This window comes from Chelonia mydas, chromosome 7 (genome assembly GCF_015237465.2).
Source record: "Chelonia mydas isolate rCheMyd1 chromosome 7, rCheMyd1.pri.v2, whole genome shotgun sequence".
NCBI lineage: Eukaryota > Metazoa > Chordata > Testudines > Cheloniidae > Chelonia > Chelonia mydas.
The window spans coordinates 82,152,413-82,175,474 of record NC_057853.1 but is presented as its reverse complement, the minus strand read 5'-3'; the positions used below and the strand labels follow the sequence as shown (position 1 = coordinate 82,175,474).

Sequence of the window (23,062 nt, the reverse complement as noted above, 5' to 3'; positions counted from 1 at the left end):
CTACCATAAATAACCTGCCATTGTTTATTTTCTTAGAAATTCAGTGATACCCATGAAATGTATCCTAAATGCTCTGCTCTTGGAAGACAGTTGTAGATTGTCAGTGTGTCTGACCCTCTCTCTCTCTCTCTCTCTCTGATTAAAGGATCACAGTGTCTGTCTCACTCTCAGCTCAGCATGTGGGTGAGATCAGGAGATCAATGTGTGTTTGTGTCCCCTTTTCTCTGAGTACAGAACCAGAATGTCTGTGTATGTGCTTTTCTCTCTCTCAGATCACTGTGTGTGTGTGTGTGTGTGTGTGTGTGTGTGTGTGTGTGTGTGTGTGCGCGTGCGTGTGTGTGTTTCTTAGCCTTTCTGATCAAGGGAGCTCTGTGTGTGTGTGTGTGTGTGTGTGTGTGTATATGTATGTGAGGGAGGGGAAGGGAAGGTATTTGCTTCTCTCTGATCAGTGTGTGTTGTGGCCTCCTCTCTGACTTCGTCTCTCTTGGATCATGGGATTATAGTGTACGTGGCGCTCAGATCACTGGGTCAGAGTGTCCAAGTACTGTACATGCTGCCTTCTCCTTTGGTCATCTGTGTGTGTATCTCTATCCCTTGGAGATGACTACACTATGATCACACAAAGCAGGGTAGAAGCTTTGTGATACTGGGCAGGCATTCCATAGTTTCATTGAAAAAAATCAGCTGTTGTTTCTCTTGTTGAGAGCGTCCATTCTCTTGCTCTGCATTCTATTTGCATATTTATATGTCCAGAGGATGAGTTTGACAGCATCCTCGAAACACACATCTGTTTATTCTGTAAACTAAGAACTGTAAATAAAGTTTAGCATTCCTATTGTAACAAAGTAATTTTTATGCAATAAATTATATTTCCTAGTCTAATAAAAAATGAAATGTGGTTTGCTTCTTTATTCCTGTTTCAATTCCAGGTGGGTTTGGCTCCAGCAGGTCTTATTTCTAGGAAAATTTAATCTTGGTTTCACTGCCCAGCACTCTCTTCCTGCCATCTCTACAGCCTCTTTCCAACCCGCTACTTGGCAATGGCCTTTCCAACACTCCTTCTATCCATCCCCATTTGCAGTTGTCAGTCACTGCTGGGAGAAGACCTCCTCAGTGCTGTTCCAGCTATTAGATGGAAGGGAGAGTTGGACTGGAACTTAACTGTGGGTGGCCAGTGTGGGCTGGTGAGAGCCTGCTACTCAGTATCAGTCCAACTCCCTCACTCACCTTCCCTTTGTGGTTGAAGCTCTGAGAAGCCGGCTTTATCAGTCTCCTCATTGTCACAGATGGGCAAACTGACTTCTTTCAATTCTGGTTCTAGCGTTCCCCTTGCCATCACACACCATAACCAGACCCTGGCCACCTTACCAATCATTCAACACCCAGGTGCATCCCTGCTCCCCATACCTTTTACAAGGTCCAGTGCTTCACTGGAGCCACTTCCACTTTGTTTCCTTGAACTCTCCACCTTGCCCAGGCTGTATTGCACACCAGATTTGACATTGAAGGCATCTGGTTCCCAGCAGAGACCTAGCTGGACACAGCAGTGCCTTTGAAAAGGGAAATGGCCCATGAAGACCTAGAAAGCAGGGGTTAGCACTGGAACTGGTCAGGATTTTGTTTATTTTTCATCAAAAAATGCCAGTTTATTGAAACCGAAACTGTACATGAAACAGCATCGGATTTGACAAATTTCCCAACTCAGAAAAAAGTCAGAAAAGTTTTTAAATTGTTGAAGCATTTTCTTTTGACATTTTAAAAATGGGGGAAAAAATCATTTTCTGGTTTGAAAATATTTTTGTCTTGAAATGTAAGCTGCTAATTAGACTGGAAATGTTAAAAAGTTTGAAATCAAAACAAGCCATTTCAAAATTATTGTGAAACATTTTGATTGTCCAGAAAGGGGGGGGGAAAGGGTTTTGTTTTGTGAGTGCTTTTGACTTTTTGTCCTGAATCAGGATGGAAAAATATTTCAAACTCTCAAATATTCGCAAGAGGGAAAACCGGTAACCAGGAAAACCGTCTCTAGTTATCACAAGCCGTGAACTGAGCAGCTTCTCTCCACTTGAGGCCTTGACTGAGTGAATGGCTGATCTTTGATAAGCGGGTCATCTTACCCACAATTCTCACTGTTAAAGAGAAAACCCATCGTCTACCTTCATTTCAGCCCAAGGCAAAATAATATTTTTCTCTTCAACAACATGCCTTCAGCTGAGATGGAGATAGTGCCTCCCTGAGAAGATTGCATCCTAAACCAGCAGGTAAGATGCCGTACCAACCCCCAGACACAGCACTCCAACTAAGCTTTTTCTATAGGAATATAGTCTCTTGGCAACATTTAGCCTTTTCAACTTCTCCTCTAGCCCAAGGTATATAAGGGACCTGTGTATCCAAGGGGAGGTTTTAGTGGTTATTCCCTGTTGCTCTGTCCTTGCTATCCATAGCCTTTCTGCCATGGAGGAGTAAGTAGGTGACTGTGGGGAGAGTGTTAAACTGTACTTTGGGGTAGAAGTCTCTTCATTTGCCACTAAGTTCTGCCCTAAAGAGAGGGAGCTATTCCTAATTTATTTGTACAGAACACTGAACCCTGCGCTTTGGCTGGCTGTGTTCAGGAAGAATTAGCCTACATGGCTTCAATGCTCTGGATTTTTGCACAGGTTCAACTCAACCAGTGGTAGCACCATAGGAAGTGCTTGTGTAGACAAGACGCTGGTGCTCATCAGTGCTTTTCCCACTGGGTCATTTAGACCCCCACTTAGAAGGATTAGATGACACGGTATTTAAAAATGTGGGCAGATGCAGGAACATTGGCTACGTTAGTGCTCCTGATTTTGCTGTCACGCATGGAGGTGAACTAGAGGGAATCTTTGCAAAAAGTCTAGTGTAGACACAGCTTATGGGCCAATATGCTGGTTCATTATTTCACTAACCATTTTAATGCAGCCATCTCAAGGTGGAAAGTGGCAGCTGTTCAACAGTGCAGAGCAACACTATGAATAATTTGGGGCAGGAAGTGAAGGAAGGATTACATAGGGAGGTTGTGCAACACTGGAGATTATTAAGAACAGGTTAGACAAATAGCTGTGAGGACTGGTGTAAGTATACTTAAGCCTGCCTTAGCATGGGGGCTGGATTAGGTGACCGTTTAAGGTATGTTCCAGCCCTACACTTCTATGATTATGTGGATTAATATTGTATCTAATTGAAGGTAAAAGAGAAGGTGCAGATAGGTAGAAGTTATTTAATGGAACTAAAACGTAACCAGGACATCAAGGCCAACATCCCTGGCGGCTGGCTCTCCGCACAGAGTTAGTGCTTTCCCTATAAACTTTTAACATTTCTGAAGGGGAAGAATGAGATTCTTCTGCATATTTTTGTCAGGGGCGAGAACACAGTGAGCTGCAGACACTCCAAGGAACGCATCCCACATAATATCCTCACAGAACTGCTTGCCCTTTGAAACCTGTGCCAAGTCCAGTGGGCATCATTTCAAATTGCTTATACTCTAATATGTTTCTCCAGGATGCTGCTGGTAAGAGGAGGATTCCTCAATTGGTTAAAGATGCATGCTGCATCCTAGGCTTTCTTTAGGCAGATACATCAGAGGCTGGATCTTTTTGCTTTCCTCTCCACCTGAGCTGAGAATAGTGTATGTGTCATCTGTGCTCTTACTAAAACTGTCTGGGTGGTAGTGTGTAGGGGGCACATTGATTGTTCTGGGCGCACTGGCCACAAGCAAGTGGTTGTGTGTTTTTCTCAAATAAAGTGCAGTTTTCAGTTTGAAAGATCCCAACCACCAAAGAGAGAGAGCGAGAACTGGGGACAGGTGACCCCCCCCCCCCCCATTACCTTTACCGTGTCTATCTTGCGAGGATCCATTTTGTGAATAGAGCTGTGGAAGGTTCATCTGGTGGCTGCTGCTTCCGCCTGGAGCCCTTATGCTAACTTTTTGATTAGTATTTAAAAGAAAAAATGCCGGATCCCAAAGCCTTTCAGAGCAACCAAATGCAATGCGTTTTTAAAAACTTTTCAATTTGCATCATTTTATTCTTTCCACTCTATGGTAATGAGATCTGTTCTGCTCCTTGCCTCAAAGTCTTCCTGTTCACTTTAGCCTATGATTCATTTAAAATCCCACTCCCCCTTCCCTCTCTCCAGATCTTCCTCCTTCCCCTATCCCCTCACTGTCACTAGCCTTCAAGAATATTTAAGTGCATACTTGCTTCTTGTAAACTTCCTCTATTTTTTTTTCTTCTCAGTATCTTATGATGCTTCATAGAAAGGATGGTATGAGAATAAACAGAATGTCCTAATGGGCATCCATTATCTGGAAAGGCACAGGTGCCCTGCTTGCAATGACATAAATGTTCCCTTAGATGGCAACATTGCTCCTCCACCCTGGAGCCAGCGTCTGAAACAGCAAGTCTGATGTCTAGTTAGAGGGATGGGAGATGCATCTATTTTTCCATCACTCTCATATGCTTGATGAAAGGCCAATGTAATAACTAAAACATGGTTATGAAAAATATAGTAAATATGACAAAATGGCCTAATAAGGGATGAACTGATCACCATTATTACCTGGTCAGGCAGGTGCCGCACATTGTCGTCTCAAAGGCAAAAGCTGAAAATGGTGCTCCCTTTTTCTTCTTTTAAATCAACTCAAACAACCCCAGGTGGCCTGGGGCTGAGCGGGAGACCTGCTCACATACAGGCAGGTGCTTTAGTACCATGCATCTAATTATCCAGGCTTCTGGGGAAGGGGAAAACAATAACTCATACTTTTTAAAACGTCCAGATGTGACCTAAACCAGTTTTTCTAAATATAAGAGTGCCTGGCTTTAAAGGTCTAATGCCCCGGGGGTCTTCCAGGACTAGTGCCGTTTGCCCATTGGAAGTCTGGGAATCTCTTTCCAGCAATGTACAGCTCTTGCTTTTAGCACTTAATGCTCATAAAATGTCCAGCTTAAACCTGATGCTGTTTGAGTTCTGTACATTGCCTGTGGAAGGCTTTGGGACAGTGTGATTTTAGATGGACACCTGACCTGGGAGAGGTGACAGTGTCACCCATGTACATGACCTAAAGTCATGTTAACTGTGTTGAAGGATCAACAGACACACACCTCATGCCTCCCTTCTCCTCAACCCACCATTCCCTGCCTTCAGATGGGCTGCGGGTCTTTTTTGCGGGGGGGAGGGGACGAATATGTCAGCCCCCACACTTCTGAGCACGATTGTGTATTGGGTGCCTCCCAGCAGACCAGCTGAGAGTTCTTCTTGCTTCCACCTTGACCTCCCCATAGAGAGTCCTGTGTGGACCCCTGCTCCAGAGAATCAGGGTGCCCTCTCCTGGGAACTGTTGTTCCTGGAGTTGGGCTGATGACCCCCTCTCCAGCTGCCAGATGATAGGTGGTAGCTACTGGGCCCCCTCCTCCCCAACCACAGGTGGAGAATGACAGTGGCAACCAGCAAGTTCCCCTCACCCCCAAGTGCTTAACTGAGCACCTGCTCAGCTGGGGCTTCCCTCCACAGAACAAACTGCCCATGACGCAGCCAGTCTGCGCAACATGTGCTCCTCAGCTGCACAAATGACATTTCCAGTGCCAGGGCTTGAAATGATAAACAAAAGGAATGATAGTCTTCTGAGCACAACCCACAAACCAAGCTCCACCCACTGGGGATACAAAATGAGACACCGCTCATAGAAGATATGCAGGTGTACAAATTTGGTTCCATCTGCTCCACTGGCCTTCTCAGACTAGGCTCCCTTTCAATGGGGTCAAACCCACTCGTGGGCAATTTGGGTTTGGCTCTCCCTTGGTGGAATCTGGAAGCTTCACTGGACTCCTTTCTTCTCCTCCTGATTTCTTGGTTCTATAGATCAGTTTGGGAGATGAGGAGAGGAGGGAAAATAGGTGGTATTCTCCCAAATGCCACCCACTCTTGGCATCAAAATGAATCATTCAGTAGTTCATGCAGATCTCCATAATATGATCCTCCTCTTTCTCCCTTACATGCTTTGTTCAGCAGTGAAATATTTCATGTTGATATCATAATTGGACATCTGAGTTTACAGCCCATTGGGATGAACAGGGCTGTTCATTCTTCTCAGAGCTATTATTTCAAGATGTTTGCAAACTCACGTAGACATCACTCCATCAGCTTATACATGGTTCAGCGTTTTTTTTCTTCACAACAATACAGGACAGGGGCTTAACTTTGGAAAAGAAAGCTCAGCTTCTGGACCACAAGATGAGACCCAAAACTGGGGGCTGTATGCACAGGCCTAATAGTTAAGATTGCCCTTGCAATATTCCGTCCCAGTTCCCAAATCACTTTAACCTGGTGCTAGAGCAATTATCACCAGAGCTGAGCGTGAAATCCCATAATACCATATATATGGTGGTGATATCCATATGCTAAACTCTTTTATCATGCACCTTTGACCATTTCACCTGCCTTCTGCCCAAACATACAAAACCGGCAGAAAAAAAAAACGCAGAAATTGGGCTTGTTTTTGGCTTAATTGCCTTATGAGTTGCTTGTTGGCTAGTTTTTGACTTGTTGCTTGTTGGCTTAGAGCTTGTTGCTTCTTTTTTTTTGATGGGCTCCCAGCAAAAAAGGGCAAGGGACAAAGGGGGGAGAGAGTCGGGGTGCACAGTGGGCCCACCACAGTCCCAGACTGCTCGCCAGAGGGATCTAGGTACATAGAGTGTTGGGGTTCTTAGGGATTGGCTTGTTTTGGCCTTGATTTTTGGCTTATTGTGAAAGTCGGAGTGTTTGTTTACTGCGTGAAAGATGGCAACTGAGCTTCTGCCCACTAATCCATCTTCCTCGGGGCTTAGTGTAAAATCCCAAACTTCTGAGCAGCTTCAAATGGCTGGCTATTAATTTCATTTTATTTGGTACCAAAAATAAATGTTTCCTTCTTGGGCCCTACACAGGCAATACACAGAACTCAAACATGGTCAGGTTTAAGTTGGACATTTTTATAAGTCTTAAGTGCTAAAAGCAAGAGCTTTACACCACTAGAAAGAGGAGATTCCCAAACTTCCAGGGCTAACTGTACTAGCCCTGGAAGACCCCCTGGACAGTAGACTTTTGAGCAAGGCACACTTACATTTACAAAATGTGTTTTAGGTCACATCTAGTGGTTTTTAAATGTATGAGTTATTGTTTTCCTCTCCCTCAGAAGCCTGGACAATTAGATGCAGAGTATTAAGGCGCCTGCCTGTGTAAGAGCAGGGATTTTTAAAAAGTCCCAGTAAACTTATTTCAATCTCTTAAAAATTATACGTATTTTTCTGTGAAATGTATAGCACATACAGAATAGCCAAACGTGTGATACAAAGGTTTTACAAGCATGAGTTTGGGCTGGCTGCATTACAAATGGCATGGCAGCTATGGAGGTTATCCTACAAAAATACCAGGAAAACCTTTGTACCACATCACAGAGCAATGTACATAAGAACGGCCATACTGGGTCAGACCAATCGTTCATCTAGCCCAGTGTTCTGTCTTCCGATGGTGGCCAATGCCAGGTGCTTCAGAGGGAATGATCAGAACATGTAATCATCAAGTGATCCATCCTCTGTTGCCCATTCCCCGCTTCTGGCAAAAGGTAATTTCTATTCATTATTAATATTATTTTACTTTTTATTGGCATTGAGGTAGCACCTGGGATTCCCAGGATCCTATTGTACCAGGTGATGTACAAACAGAACAAAAAAAAATGTAGTTATGCCCCAAGAATCCTTTAACTGCCCTCCCCTTTTCTTCTTTGCTTAGAGCTGAACAAAGTTTATTCTCCCATTGCCTTGAGTATCTTTTCATTTCTTTTGCCATCTCCAATAGACTTTGGCAGGTCTGGTAGAAAATCCAACAGGACCTCCTCATATAAGTCCTGACCCAAAGTCCACTGAAGCCAATAGAAAGACTCCCTTTTCCGCTGGGCTTTGGAATGTGGCCACGGCTCCTGGGGAAGGCAAGTGATGGGGCTGGAGGAATAGCTGTAGAAAAAACATGTCACAAGAGTAGGAGAGTCTGCAAAATCTGTTCTGGTCCAGCATGTAACTGTATTACTGATGGATGTGTCCAATCTTTTGGCTTTTTAAACACTTTAATGGGTACTATTTACTTGATAGACCATGACAGCTTCAGTTAAATACAGATTTTGTTACCAATACTAATTGTACTGTTTACCCTGCTAGACTGTCACGGTCTCTTGTGCTAATCTGATCAGAGGCACTTTTTAAACAGTGGATTGTTTGACACGATAGACCATAGCAGCTTGGAAATATAAGGCAAATCCTTCTGAGTTGATGGATTACAGACCCAGATAGGCTGTAAGAGCTTCTCGGGTGCTTTCATGGTCTGATATGTCAATGCAGATGAAAATCCCAAGGAAAACTAGGGAGAGAAAGAACACCACTCAGAAAAAGTCATTCTCTCTTAGGTACGTTCCATTTGGTATGGCACCTTGGGGTGGCCACATTTCTTTTTCGTTTGCTGGGGGAAAAAATAGAGCCCAGGCTTAATTTTACATCTGGATGACCAAGCCAGTCTGATTTATTTCCCTAAAAGGCTATGAAGAAGGTGGTGCAGTTGTGTTAAGGACAACACACTTGTTTCCAGACGGCTGTGGGTTGTTTAATGTATGCATGCAGTGCTGCTGTGGGTAGCTGAGGTGTCTGCATAATATCTATTTTGCAGTAATTGTTTTATTTCTGCCAAAAAACAAAAAATACTAGAATTTCTCCAATCTTTCTGCATGTATGCAGTCCAAGTGGAGGGCTCTGCTGTTTCTTTGCCAGTTTTGATGTGGATGGTGACCTTCAAACTCTGTAGACAGGTAGGAAGTGGCAGGAGCCGTTTGGACCTAGAGACAAGGCAATCATGTGCAGGCTCCTGTGCTCCTGCAGAGACAGGATACTGAACAAGATGGACAATAGGCCTGATCCAATATGATAATTCCTGTGTTCCTCTCCATCCTTACCTGTTTCCATACAGAGACACTCCCTGCCACTAGGGAAAGGAAGCAAAGTGTCTCCCTGCTCCCTCTTCTTCCCGGCCAAGCCTGAACCAGAGGACATAGAGACAGATTCTCAGCTGGTGTAAACTGATGTAGCTCTATTGAAGTCAAGGAGGATATGGGTCTACTTTTCAGAAGTGCTGCTAAGCACCTGCAAGTCCCACAGTGAAGTCAATGAGAGCTGTAGGTTCCCAGCACCTCTGAAAACCAGACACTTTAGAACTTGTGGCAGGGTCGAGCTGGATGGCTACAGGAGAGTAATAGAAGGCAGATATATTAGCCCCAGGTTAAGTAGGTCCCTTTTCCCTGGGTAAGGTAACAGAGAAGGTTCCAGAACAATCAGGAACCTTCGGGAGACAATTAAGACAGACAGGCTGATTAGAACACCTGCAGCCAATCAAGAAGCTGCGAGAATCAATTAAGGCAGGCTAATCAGGGCACCTGGGTTTAAAAAAGGAGCTCACTTCAGTTTGTGATGCGCATGTAAGGAGCTGGGAGCAAGAGGCGCTAGGAGCTGAGAGTGAGAACGCAGACTGTTGGAGGACCGAGGAGTACAAGCATTATCAGACACCAGGAGGAAGGTCCTATGGTGAGGATAAGGTAGGTGTTGGGAGGAGGCCATGGGGAAGTAGCTCAGGGAGTTGTAGCTGTCGCACAGCTGTTCCAGGAGGCACTCTAGACAGCTGCGTTCCACACGGCCCTGGGCTGGAACCCGGAGTAGAGGGCGGGCCCAGGTTCCCCCCAAACCTCCCAGCTCCTGGTCAGACAAAGTAGGAGTTGACCTGGACTGTGGGTTCACAAAAACGGCCAAACTGAGGGCTGCCGTGAAGCTCCAAGGAGAGCAAATCCGCCAATAAGCACAAGACCCACCAAGGTAGAGGAGGAACTTTGTCACAAACTGTGAAGGTTACATGTGATGGGCTGCAATTTTTACTTTCAGTCTAGGACTCTGGTAGGAAGGGGAGCAGCAGGGGAGTAGGAATGCACGGGACGAAAGGACAGTGAATTAACATAGGTTGGTTAGCATGAACAGCTGGAATGGTAGTTGGGAGTAGTCTGTATTTAAATTAATTCAATTTTTAAAAAAATGAAGCTAACAACGAGGTAGAGAAGCATTTGGGCATAGATCTTGTTTTGTTTTTTTAAAGGTGGGTAAGCCTTGAATCTCATATATTTTTAAAAGGCTATGATATAAAAAATAGAAAGAGGCCAGTGTTAAAACAAATATTTAAACTATGCACATATATATGAGGCAAAGGTTAAGCCAAACCTGAAAAGGGTCGTGTTTACTATAAGCAAAAATAGGACTAAAATTAACACAAAAATATTCAGTAAAATCAACAGTTAAAATTATTTTAGAGATTAAAATATAGGAAATGATCAAATTAATACATAAACAGAAAAAAGGGAAAAATGAGATGTGTGCCTGATCACTTTGGGCTCGACATTGCAAACATTAGTAAAAGTACTCACCTGTGTAGTCCCATTAACTTCAGGAGGACTACTCATGCATACAATTAACTATATGTGTAAGAGCTTTAAAGAATCAGGGCTCTGAGTAGTCCCACTGACTTCATGTGGGCAAAGTCATTCATCTGCTTAAGTCTTTGCAAAACTGTCCCCCTAGACCAGTGGTTCCCAAACTTGTTCCTCCGCTTGTGCGGGGAAAGCCCCTGGCGGGTTGGTTTGTTTACCTGCCGCGTAAGCAGGTTCAGCCGATCGCGGCTTCCATTGGACGCGGTTCGCTGTTCCAAGCCAATGGGAGCCGCTGGAAGCTGCAGCCAGGTGAACCGCGGCTAGTGGGATCCGCGATCCGCCGAAACTGCGGACGCGGCAGGTAAACAAACCGGCCCGGCAGGGGCTTTACCCGCACAAGCGGCGGAACAAGTTCGGGAACCACTGCCCTAGATGATAAACTTTTTGAGGCAGAAACCTTTTCTTCTGTATTTTTTCACTACCTTGCACAGTGGGACTCCAATCTTGACTGGTTTGGCTTTTGAGCATTACCACAAGAAAAGCTAATAAGAATAATAATAATAAATAATGTCTTCAAGCTTTTTTTTTTACAGCAGTGGGTGATCTCATAAAACTCACAATCCATTTTTCTGGTGAAGCGTGAAAAACAAATGTGATAATGCTACTGTGACAGACTATGCCCCTGTGTTTACACCCTACACACTACTGTAATAATGTTTAGACAAGGTATGCCCGGCAGGAGCTTGCAGCCCCACTTCCCAGAGCACTGGTGGCACGGCGATCTGAGGCTGCAGGGGAGGGGGACAGCAAGGGAGGGGCCAGGGTCTAGCCTCCCCAGCCGGGAGCTCAAGGGCTGGGCAGGACGGTCCCTGGGGCCGGATGTGGCCCGAGGGCCGTAATTTGCCCACCTCTGGTGTAGTGAGAAAACCTTGCTTTGAATCGAATATAGTTTGTTAAAGTGGGCACCAGTAAGCATTTTATCTTTATTTTTCTTGTAACCATTTATGACTTTTATGCCTCATTACTTATACTCACTTAAAATCTATCTCTTTGTAGTTAATCAACTTGTTTTACTATTTTATCTAATCCAGTGTGTTTAAATTGAAGTGGCTGGATAGCTATTTAAGGGAATAATATGCCAGATTATTATTTTAAACTAAGGAACGATGGATGTAATATATTTGTATTGTTCACAAGTAGGCTGGGCAGTACAGGACACACATTTCTGTGAGAAGTTCTGTGATGGGGGTTTATTGGGGTCACCCTGCAGCATAACTAAGGCTGGTAAGAGCCAAGGTGTGGCTGGCTGCAGCACACAGAGATACATAGCTGGGAATGACTTGCATGCTGGAGGCCGTTTGTAAGCTGTCCAGGTTGGAAGCTACAGCAGCAAGGCATTGTAAAAGGCACCCCAGGTTAGACGGTAGGGATGACACAGCTCCCCATTAGTCTGGATTGTGCCCCCAGTATGTCATAGCTACCAAGTTACAATGTTATAGCTTTATGATTTTTAGATGTATTTATTTTCAGGTAAATATGCATTCCAGAGATGAAGGCGAAAAGCTCCCTATAAAAAGAGGAGAGAGAGAGAGAGAGGGAATAAAAAAGATAAATTGTGCTTTTATAACTATTTCTCTTTTTAAATTTTTTTTATTGTGTGCACTTTTATTTGACCTGGTCTTAAGTCAGTGTAAAGGTAGCCCCTCTCTCCCCCACATACTGGCACCACTTCTCATTGGACTCTCAAGGGGCACTGTAAAGCCTTCATTCACATCTATAATTGGGGAACACGGCCCATTTGCTTGACAAAAATTAAAGAATTGCCTTAAGTGTCTGGCTTAAATTTAATTTAGAGGTAAATCAGTAACTTTACCAAGAAATTTAACTCTCTTATGTGTTCCAGGAAGTGAAGTGAATAACGAGCAGACTCCTAAAACAGAACAGAATACCAGTGTTTGGTATGTCAGTCTGACAATGAGACTGAACATGGCTTTTTTGGAAACTACAACACAGATTTTTGTAGCTATTCTGCTAGAGCTTATTAATTGCAAATAAAACAGCTGACACATTTAGTTGGGTTTTTTCTGTTCTTGATTTGTTTGTGAGCCAATGTTCCTTTCTGCAAATGTATCCATAAATATTCACCAAAAAGCTGGACCAAAAAAAATCAGTCTTTGCAGACTTCACTTTGATTCTTCATAGTGCAGGGTCACTTATGTCACGATATTGTTTCTGTACTGATTCCTAGTTAAATGGCTGAAACTTTAAACAGAAGACCAACAATAAATGGCAAAAAGTGGATAATAACTAGAGACTACTCTTGCATATGCACAAGTATCCTTGTTAACAAATCTTCATTTTGTCCAGCTCTCGCTTAACAGGAGTGAGTAAAAACTAGCTGAAATTGCTAAGTTCAAAGACAGAAATTTCAGGAAATGGGGAGCAAGATGGGGGAGTTTCACACTGAGTAAGCTTAAAGATTCTTCTTCGAGTGTTTCCTTTGTTGGCTTTGTGTGTGAGTAGTAACAATAAGTAAAGGCAAGCATGTATATAAATTTTTGCAAGCTCATCTCCATAGAGTGTAAGATCTTTGGGGCAGGGGACTTTCTCATGCTCTGTCTGTATAGTGTTTAGCACACATGAGGCCTTTAGGTGTTAAAGTAAATAAATAATAATGCTCTCTTCCACAAGCAAGGGGGGAGTTCTGCACTGGACAATTATCTTTCTGTAGTTCCCAGCTGTGTGGACAGCAAGTGAAATTTGAAAGAAATAAGATGCTTACCCTGAAAGAGGAAGAAGTAGAAAACTGAAGTAGCAGCAGGAAACAATAACTGGAAATAGGGAAGAAAGTAATAGAAGAAAATGGGAATTTTGTTTTTACAAATAATGTTTTTACACTTCTACAGTGCCTTTCCTCTTGAATGAGTCCAAAGAGCACTGTATGATGTACAAACTACCAAGGGATCACTTTGTCCACAACCCTGTGGCGGAATGTAGAATTTCAACCGTTGTGAATAAACAACACTGCACAGTCGGTTAGGCCAGAAAGTGACTAATACCCTATCTAACTGAAATTTCAGGGTATTCAGAGAGGCAGAATGTAATTACACACACTAGAATTTGGTCAGGACATTAAGGTGAACACCACTATTTTTGCACAAAGTATCCCAGGCATTTTGATGACCACAAGCAATCAGAACTCTGGTTTCCCATTTCACCTGTAAGAGGGTGCTTTGGGTGTTCCCTAACATTGGTTCAGTACCAAGGTATCTACCTACTTTTTGTGGTTATAAAGGACCACTATGAATAGCATAGGACAATGCCTAATTTTAAAGGCCAGCACCACAACCTGTTTTATTTGTGGCACAAAAGCATGCGTTCCCCCAGGGTAGAAACCCTGCAAACAAATATTATGATCCCACGCTTATGAATGGCTCTTCAGGGGATAGTGGGTGTCAGGCACCAGATACAAGCATTAAAATACAGGATGGGTAGATACCTTATCTGGGGCTGACTCTGAGGGATGCGTGTCACCTGAGGCTTGTTACACACGGTGTTATTCAGGAATCTCTTTTCTGGAATAACTATTCCTGCATAACTCCAGATGGATGCTCTTATTGCAGGCTGGTTGCACCATGTTCCCATTGGCTTTAATCCTGTAGATTGAACTAAACTGCACAAAACTCAGTCTGCCACGTCCACCCAGGGAGTTATTCAGGAACAAGCACTGTGTTGAATCTAGATTCACAATCTACCTTAATCCGAATTGCCTTTCAAGGGTAGACCCCACGGGGCAATGCGCCCTTCCCCCCCCCCCGTTTTTAAATAGCATTGCCCGCTGGCCCCCTTCCCCAACTACGCCCATGTTAAAAGTGGGGGGCATGGCCCCCTGCTGGCTCCCTCCTCCCCCGGTTTCGGCGCCGGTGGCCCCCACTTCGCCGCTGCGGCCTGTCTGCCCGCGGGGCCGGGGACGAGCGGGGCCGGGGACGGCAAGAGGAAGGAAGGCCGGCCCAGAGCCAGCCAGCCTGCCTGCCTGCGAACCCGCCCCGGGGCAGGGCCCAGCGCCGCATCCCCCGGCCGGGGCGGTGCTGGAGGCCGGGCCTGGGAAGCACGGCCGGGGAGGGGGCGGGCTGTGAGGCGTAGACCCGGCGCGGTGGAGCCGAGCCGGGCCAGGCCCCGCTGCAAACCCCGGTCTCGGAGTCGTTGCTGCCCCGAGCGGGGCTGGAGCCTCACAGCGGCAACAGTGAGTGGCTGCTGCCGGTGGCTTCCCTGGGGCCGCCGGGGACCCTGCCCCGCCTCCCCGCTCTCCCTCCCCGCTGCGGCGCCCGGTTCTCGCTGCCGGCCGGTGCGGTTGTCCCTGGCTGCCGGGCGCCGCGGGCAGGAGCGGGGCTGAACGCGGGGAGGGGGCGCAAGTTTGGCGGACAGGCTCAGGGCTGAGAGCAACGATCGTCGAGCTGAGCAGGCCTCTGCCCCACGCAAGGCGGCTGCTGGAGCTGGCGCGGGGCCGGGGCGGGGAGGCCAGCCCTAGGGGCCGTTTGCCTTGTGGCGACCGGCGAGGAGCGGTGCCAAACGGGGCCTGGTGTGTTGAAGGGCTTGGGACTGAAGAGCTATGCCGCACAAAGGCGACTGAAATGCTAAGGTCTGGTCTACATTACTGCCGTACATTGGTGTGATGACATCGCTCAGGGGTGTGAAAAATCCACCCTCCTGAGCATCGTAGTTATACCGACCTGACCTCCTGTGTAGACAGTGCTGTGTCGGTGGGAGAGCGTCTCCCACCGCCATAGCTACAGCCTCTCGGGGAGGTGGATTAACTGTGCTGATGGGAGAGTTCTCTCCGGTCAGTGTAGGAGCGTCTTCATTAAAGCGCTACAGGCGCATCAGTGCGGATGCAGCGTTTTAAGTGTAGGATTGCCCTAAGCTACTTTCTTTGTTATCTTTCACTTAAAATGACCCATCAGATTTCATTTTGAACTTGGTGTAAGAATAGATAGGCACAGGCTGATACTTTCCTTGTGTAGGGCATGAAAGATGTTTGAGTTACTGTTCTGTGTGATGAGGGTTTATGATGGAAACATTGACATTAAAGCAATGGGCGTTAAAGCATTGACATTAAAGTAATTATTTATTGGGGCCCCACCCCATTAGAATAAGTACAGTGTTGTACAATCAGACATGCCCCACATACTGCAGTGGGTAGACCTGTCTGACTGCATGACAGTTCATTAGATACTTCTGTTTGCAGTTAGTGTCATTGGCCTAGTGCTTTTTGTGACTTCCTTTAGCCCTAGGAGGGATCCATCTGCTATTGTGCCAGTGAGCAGAGCATCGTGCCTGTAGCCCCTCGTGCACTGCATCATATCGCTCAGTGTCTCATCTCATTCTTTGCCCCCTTGTTTCCATCATCATCTCACCCTACGTTAAACTCTTCTCGGTCGTGGTGTCTCCATCTTTCGTTGTAGCTCCTGTTCATTGTGTGTGGTCAGTGACTATGTCTCCTCTGTTTCATACTACCTGACTCTGGAATAACATCTTTGTTCTTTGCAAGCAGTGTACAAACTAACCCATTAATCCTCAACATCCCTGTGAGGTACGTTTCCCCACTGTGTGGGTGGGGAAGTGAACACAGAAATCAAGTGTTTTGCCCAATGCCACTCAGTGAATTTATTGTTGGCTAAACTAAACTGGGATTAGTACTCAGGTGTTCCCAATTCCCAATCACATCCTGCTTTCTCTTTGGACCACACTCTAGACCTCTTTCTCTATGGGCTGAAAGAGAACACTGGGATATCTTCCTCTACAAGCTGACGGGAAATGTGTGCCTTGTGTTTCTTGGCTTCCTGAGATATTTCATCCAGCTGGCATATAATTTATGATTACTTTGATCATACACAATAATCTCTCTCTTTTTTTGCTTTACCCTGGAAGTGGCTGTTGATTTGGAAGATGGAGATGACAGATTTCAGTCCAGTACTAACTCCGCATACAAACCAGTGAATACCTCTTTCCAAGAAGAAGAGCCTCTGATTGAGGAGCCAGTGGGGAACAGATACAGTCTGCAAAAGCCTAAGGATCACTTAAATGGTGCCTATGTTATTTTCTTCATCCTGGGTATTGGCTCTCTGTTGCCTTGGAACTTTTTTATCACAGCAAAACAATACTGGATATATAAACTTCAGAACTGCTCCAATCAGCAGGATCCAAATGGACATGGAGTCTCTGATCTCCGTGTGAGTATGATGGGTTCCCACTTAATGTCAGTGTGTTAGCACTTGTGTCAGCCACTAAGCCCAATGTGTCTGGGTTCTCTGTTCATTTTAGCAATGGTTAACGGGAATACTAGGCACTGGGGTCGAGGCAACTGACTTCTGATTTCATATTGTTTAAACAGCAGTGATGTTCTCTAAAATGGGCATGTTAGTCACTCAGAACGAGAGAGTGACAATAACTGTTCTATAACTAAAGGTTGGAACTACCTATCATTATAAACTTGATTTCTTCCCCTCCATCCCCTTGGCACTTCTGAAAAAAAGAAACACATCCCTCTGAAGTTTTACATGTTGTACCTCTTGGGATAGAGAGGTTGTTTGTTTGTTTGTTTTTTAATTTGCTATAAACATAACTTTCAAAACCTCTTTTTATTTTAGAACTTTTACCTGAAGTTCACTTATGATTTTTTCCTCCTACTTTAAAAGTAATTTTTTGTTTCTTATTCAAGGAATCTATCTCCAATTTTGGCCTACGAATTTAATATGTTTTGACTTTTTCATATATTTTTGTAAATTTTAAGGTGAAGTTAAGGTTGGGAATGTGGTGTAATTCTGATGAGGAAAGAGTTAATGAGAGACAGATCTATATGACATTGGAAAACTCTGGATTTCATAACTATTCCTTTTCAGACCACCCTTCTTAAAAAAAAAAATTATTAAGGTTAGAATTTTTGTAAAGTGAGTCTAATACTATTTTGGGGTTTTAGCTGGATTCAAATAAAATACACTTTTAGCCTTTACTCTTTTTTAGCTATGCCTTTCATTCACAAATATGTTTTAATTTAAACAGAGTTGATTGTGTGCTTCAGCTTCAGTGCAAAAGCTCACATCATAAATTCTGATAGGCAGTGATTGTTGTTGGATCTGGAGTTATTCACTACATTGCTCCATTTCTTCCTAAAAGTGAACTTTCATTTCCCTTCTCCTGTAATTTCACTGTGTGTTGCTTTCCAAAAGACAGTTCAGCACAGAAACAATTAAATATAGAACTGGAGGACACCACTTTAGCAATAGTCATGTTCAAAGTTAGGTGCATAGGTCAGACAGGATCTAATAATGCAGTGTTCAGCTACCATTATTTGTTGCTGTACATGGGTCCTACTGAATGGTTGCTGCATCTGTGGACGGTTGCCTTATGAAAACATGCGCGCGCATGCACACACACCACTCCTGTCCAGAAACCAATTTTCATAAATGGTTTCAAAGTGTAAAATAGAAGCTTTCTGGCCAGTCTGTTAGGTTACAAAATACTACCAAAAGGTATGTGTGGAAAAAGAACTCTTGCAGCTGGTGGACTGTAACAAAAAAAGTAAAAATAATTCTTAGTTGTGCGAGGAGACATGGGGGATTATAGAGTTAACTTCCTGCTCTTCTTAAATTCCAGAATCAGGAATGCTGGTGGCAGTCTCTTTCCTGATTAGGATGTCACCACAAAATAATGGCACATAAAAGTTGGGAGTATATCTCTCCGATTCACTGACCGGGGGGGGGGGGGGGAATTCCTTTGTACTGGACAGTTTCTTTTCAGTGTAGCAAAATCTTTTTGTATGTTGTATTCAGAAATCCAAGGCCAGCTGGCCTTCCTCAGATCAACTTCATCAGATAAAATTACCATCTGTTTGGGCTGCAGTTTGGAGCAGGATTGCTGGTGCACTATGTAGCTTCTGGCCGTGTTCAGAATAGACACTTTATAGTCAGTTTGGCTATATCAGATGCTTCACCATGCACAGGGAAGACGGGAGGCACATGGTGTCTGTCTGCTTTGCCAGAGACCAGATAAGTACTAACATGGCCCTCTAAAGAGGCGTTGTGCTGTTTTCGGCATCTTCCCCCTGTGCACCTAGTGATGAAGCATGTACCTTAGAGGCAAAAGGAATCATGACAGCAGGACTTTGCAAATGACAATTATAGCTGAATTTCTATGACACTAAGCCTATTCCAGGTCCCGTTGTTTACAATTCTGCAGGCCAACTTATGATGCAGTACAGCTTTTTTCCAAGTGCTGGCAGTTGTGTACCTGCTTCCATGTAGTACCTGCTACAGCATTAAGCCTCTGGCTTTTGGCATGTAAGATGAGAAACTTGTCACCTCTTGATTCATGGTCCAAACCTTCAAAAGCAAACTTGCCATTGGAAGAAGTGGTTTTGTGTTTTAAATTGCATTTTTCTTCTCTTCTCATTGCTGCTGGATTCTTGAGTTCCCTGCAAGAGGTGCTACTCTGATGCCTCTATCTGAAAGCTCCTGTGGGTGAACACAAACACAGCTGGTATCACAAGCACCTGCAGTCAGATCATTTCTTTACACTAAAAATAATTCATGCCAATTCTGTTTTTGAGTGTTGCTTTCCAAAGTCAATGTTGGCAAGAGAAGCTTCCCTGAGACACAACAATCCTGACAATCTGAAAGTCTTCGTAACCCACTTAAGCAGTTCAGCTTGTAATGGTTTGGGAACTCTTAGGCTGGATGTATTCTGCTGCTCCTTGGTTTCTTCAGGTAGAAAACACATTTCTGTCTACTCCCGTTAGTATTTCCATCAATCGCTAAATGTCCTTTAATCATAATGATTTATATGACTTCCGTCCCAAAGGGTCACAAACCACTGCCTAAATTTAGCAAACTCATGTAAAAAATTATACATGGATCACCTCACTAACTGCTCAAAGGTAGCAACCTCTAGTTTGAACCATAATTATTTAACAGTGCACAGGAACTCTATGTGACAGTTCCGAGCAGGAAGTGTATATTACCTTTCTAAGGAATTTAGTTGGGTAGAATATAACTTGAGCCTGAAATTTGACCAGGGCACTGAGGGTTAACATTCCCATGGCTTTTAACTCTAGTCCAGCGGTGCTCAAACTTCATTGCGCCTTCTGACAACAAAAATTACTACATGACCCCAGGAGGAGGGGACCGAAGACTGGGCCCGCCTGAGCTCCTTCCTCTTATTGTTTGTTGCACTTCATTTTAAATTAGGTCCTGATTCTGCAATCTGATCTATGTGGCCACAGCCCCATTGACTTCATTGGGATTCAATACAGGAATAAGCTTACTGCATTCAGAAACAAAAAAGACCTATCTCTGTCATGCTTTATTTTCCTACAGTAGTACCCTTATTCATTCATTTGGTCATTTTAAAACACCCTAAGCCTGCTCCTTAGTGGCAGGGAAGTGTTGGGAAAGAGAGAACACTGTCATTTTTAAGTAATGAGAGGTATTTGGTTACAGTGGTTGTGAGGGCCATAGAAGTATCCAGATACTTAGGAAGATCGGGGGATGTCTGTGTAAATCAGATTGCAGGATGAGGGCCTTGGACTGTAAACTCTGAGACAGGGGCTGAGGCTTCCTATGTGGTTTCACAGCACCTAGCACCAACTGGCAGATATATTAGCCTGCATTTGCCCAAATGAAATCCCATTTTGTTATCTTTTGCCCATGTTTCTAATCTAAAGCCTCCTTTCTAATCTCTCTCCTCAGTAGTATTCGCAACATCTCCCAACTTGGTGTTATCTGTGAATTTCATTAACATGCTGTTTACTCTTGTCTTGCAGTGCATTAATCAAGATGTTAAAAAAAGATCTGATGTAATATTATCACTATGGTGGCACTCTATATACCTCCCCCCAGCTTATCACATTGCCAATTATTATTAATCTTTGATTATGGTCACTTAGCCAGTTTTCATTCCACATGAGAGTTCCTATCCAAGCCAATTTTAATTAATTTTTCAAGTAAAAAAATATTGCTATATGTTGTGTCTACCTTCCCTCCTTTGCGCTGGAGTTTAGTATTGTGCTGCCGCATGAGGCCCTCGCACACTCCTGTCACTTGGCAAGAGAAGAAATGGATTGAGTAGATGGGGCATTTCAGAAAGTTGATGCTAGGACTTCCCCCAAAGGAGAAAAAATGCATTCTGTATTTGTAGCATGGCTCAGAACTTTTCAGCTGAACATCTGTGAGTTCATTTTGGGATACACACCCTTCTTTACTGCCTGTCTTCTCATTTTAGGTGGGTTAGGACAGTGGTTTTCAACCAGGGGTACGTGTACTTCTGGGGGGTATGCAGAGGTCTTCCAGGGGATATGTCAGCGCATCTATTCTCAACCTCGGGGTCGCGAACCTGAGGGCGGGGGCTGGGGGTGGAGTCACAAGTGCATGGCTGGTGTTGGGGGTGGCAAACAGGGCAATTGCTATGGGGCCCCTACAAAGCTAAGTTACGTGGTTCAGCCCCAGGTGACAAGGCTCGGACTTCAGACTCCTGAAAAGGGTACAGTAGTCTGGAAAGGCTGAGAACCACTGGGTTAGGATTTCTCTCAAACTGTTTGGTCTTCTTCCCTACTTTTAATAGTGCTCATCCCTAGAGCACTGTTGATTAACTAGTGTCTTTTAGTCTTAACTGGAATTATCTTTCTCTCTTTTATACATTTAGTACTCATGAAAAGTGTTATCTTGCCAAGCTTGAAGCCTCTACTTACTCAGACACCAGCTATAGCAAAGGCAGGAGCAGTAGAAGCTTTCTCTAGTCTGTGCCCCACCCATAAGATCATATCTTTACCCCTGATTTGGAGGGAAGGGATGAGAGGGTAATGCAGTCACCATATCCATCTGACCCTTGATCTCCCTGCCAATGAAAGAGTAGTTGCATTTTTTCTGAAGTGGACCTCTATCCACTAGGAAATGACTGAAATCACCAACTTATTACCTAAGCCTCTAAATATCCTGAAGTGGAGTTTAGTCATTTTTCCTTACGTGGCTTTGGGAACGGGAAATTGTATCAGTGCTTATGCAGTAGTCAGCCAGTGGCATTCACAGCTTCTCCAATAGAGTCCTCTGCTGATGCCTTCTTGCCCCCAGAAGATGCTGATGCACTGAACTCTCATGGTAAGGCATTCTCATGGAGAGCAGGGATGGAAGGAGAAGCTGAGAGAGGAAATAAAATCACCTTTGGCTTCTTTATAGATATCGATTCATTGGAAATGTAAAGAAAGTAATTTGTCAGAGTGAGGAAATGGCCTTGTTTTCTTCTTCCTGAAAACTGTTTCTCAGCACTTTTAAGGACTAGAGCATTCCCAATTGAAGGGCACAGCCGACTATTTAGCGTGAAGATCATGTTTTTTGTTTCATACTTACTTTGTTCTTCATATAGGAAATATTGGGTTCCTTCCTCACTCCTGTGTATTCCCTGGTGCAGAAATGAACCTGGTTTTGTTTTGTTTACTTCCTTGATGATGCACCAATATCAGAATTTATATCCTACATTGTGAGGGTCAGAGGTTTTAGTTAACTTGCTGCAGAGGCAATGGGATGCTTAATGCCATTGGGATTCACAAAAACATGAAAAAAAGAAAGTCAATTTGTATAATTTCTTTGCAGTGGAGAGATGGGTTCCCAAGCCTTCACATCACAAAGTTGTGCTGCTTCATCACCATGTGTTGGAAATTGAGTCCATTCAAAAATGAATTTCAGACTCACTCCACATTCTGCATTTGTGGAACATGACACTGACGTTGAACATGACACTGACGTTGAGAATTGTGATGACAGTCAGCTCTTACGTCTTCATCCTCCAAATTAATTTCAGTATTTAAGTCTATAATCTAAATTTAATTTCCAGAAAAACAAATGCCTTTCTTCGTTTTGTACAGCCATTGTACTGAAATGACTTAACATGTTCACACCAGAATAGCAACATTTTTCTCCCTTTCATTCTGTGAACCCATGGGTGCTTGGACACTGTGGGATTAGTGCTATAGATATGCCTATAAGTAAATAAATTAATGTTCAGTCATTTGCAGCTGGCTTTCCTCTGATTCACCCCAGAATACTTTGCACTAGTCCTGGCAGCACTTCAGGAAATAGTGCAGCAATTATGGGGAGTTCTTATGGTGTCTGAGGAGGACCAGTTGCAAAGAGGCTGAGCAAATCCATCTCAGCAGATGCCTGTGTTTAAGGAATGGGAGCAAGTTTGCCACTCACCAATGATGGTTAGCAACCTCTTAGGTGTTACAACCTATGTGCTGAGAAGTGGAGCTGAGCTTTGAAAATAGCAGAAAAGACTCCAACCAGTTCTCATGGAAATCTAGCTCTTGCCAGTTTGACTAATTTAATTTTGGTTTTAAGTCCCTGTGTGGTAATTGTTTCGGTTCCTAAAGCTCCTTAAATAACAAACCTTGGGGGTCAGAGTGAAGTGCTATGTCATGGTTTATTAGAAGCTCATGGGTGACTAACTCATTCATGTGGGTGTGGATATTTAAGCAAACAGAAATAACTAGGGTCTGATGGTTGCAAT

At 44.1% G+C, this 23,062-nt stretch overlaps 1 protein-coding gene across 1 annotated transcript in view; it reads left to right on the top strand.

Annotated features, from left to right (window-relative positions):
• Positions 1-14,561: 14,561 nt before the first annotated feature.
• Positions 14,562-23,062, top strand: part of SLC29A3 (solute carrier family 29 member 3) — a 30,453-nt gene continuing 21,952 nt past the window's right edge. The window contains exons 1-2 of the mRNA XM_037904799.2: positions 14,562-14,750; positions 16,436-16,737. Coding sequence (XP_037760727.1) covers position 14,750; positions 16,436-16,737 — 303 coding nt within the window. The 5' untranslated portion in view covers positions 14,562-14,749. The remainder of the gene's footprint in view (positions 14,751-16,435; positions 16,738-23,062) is intronic.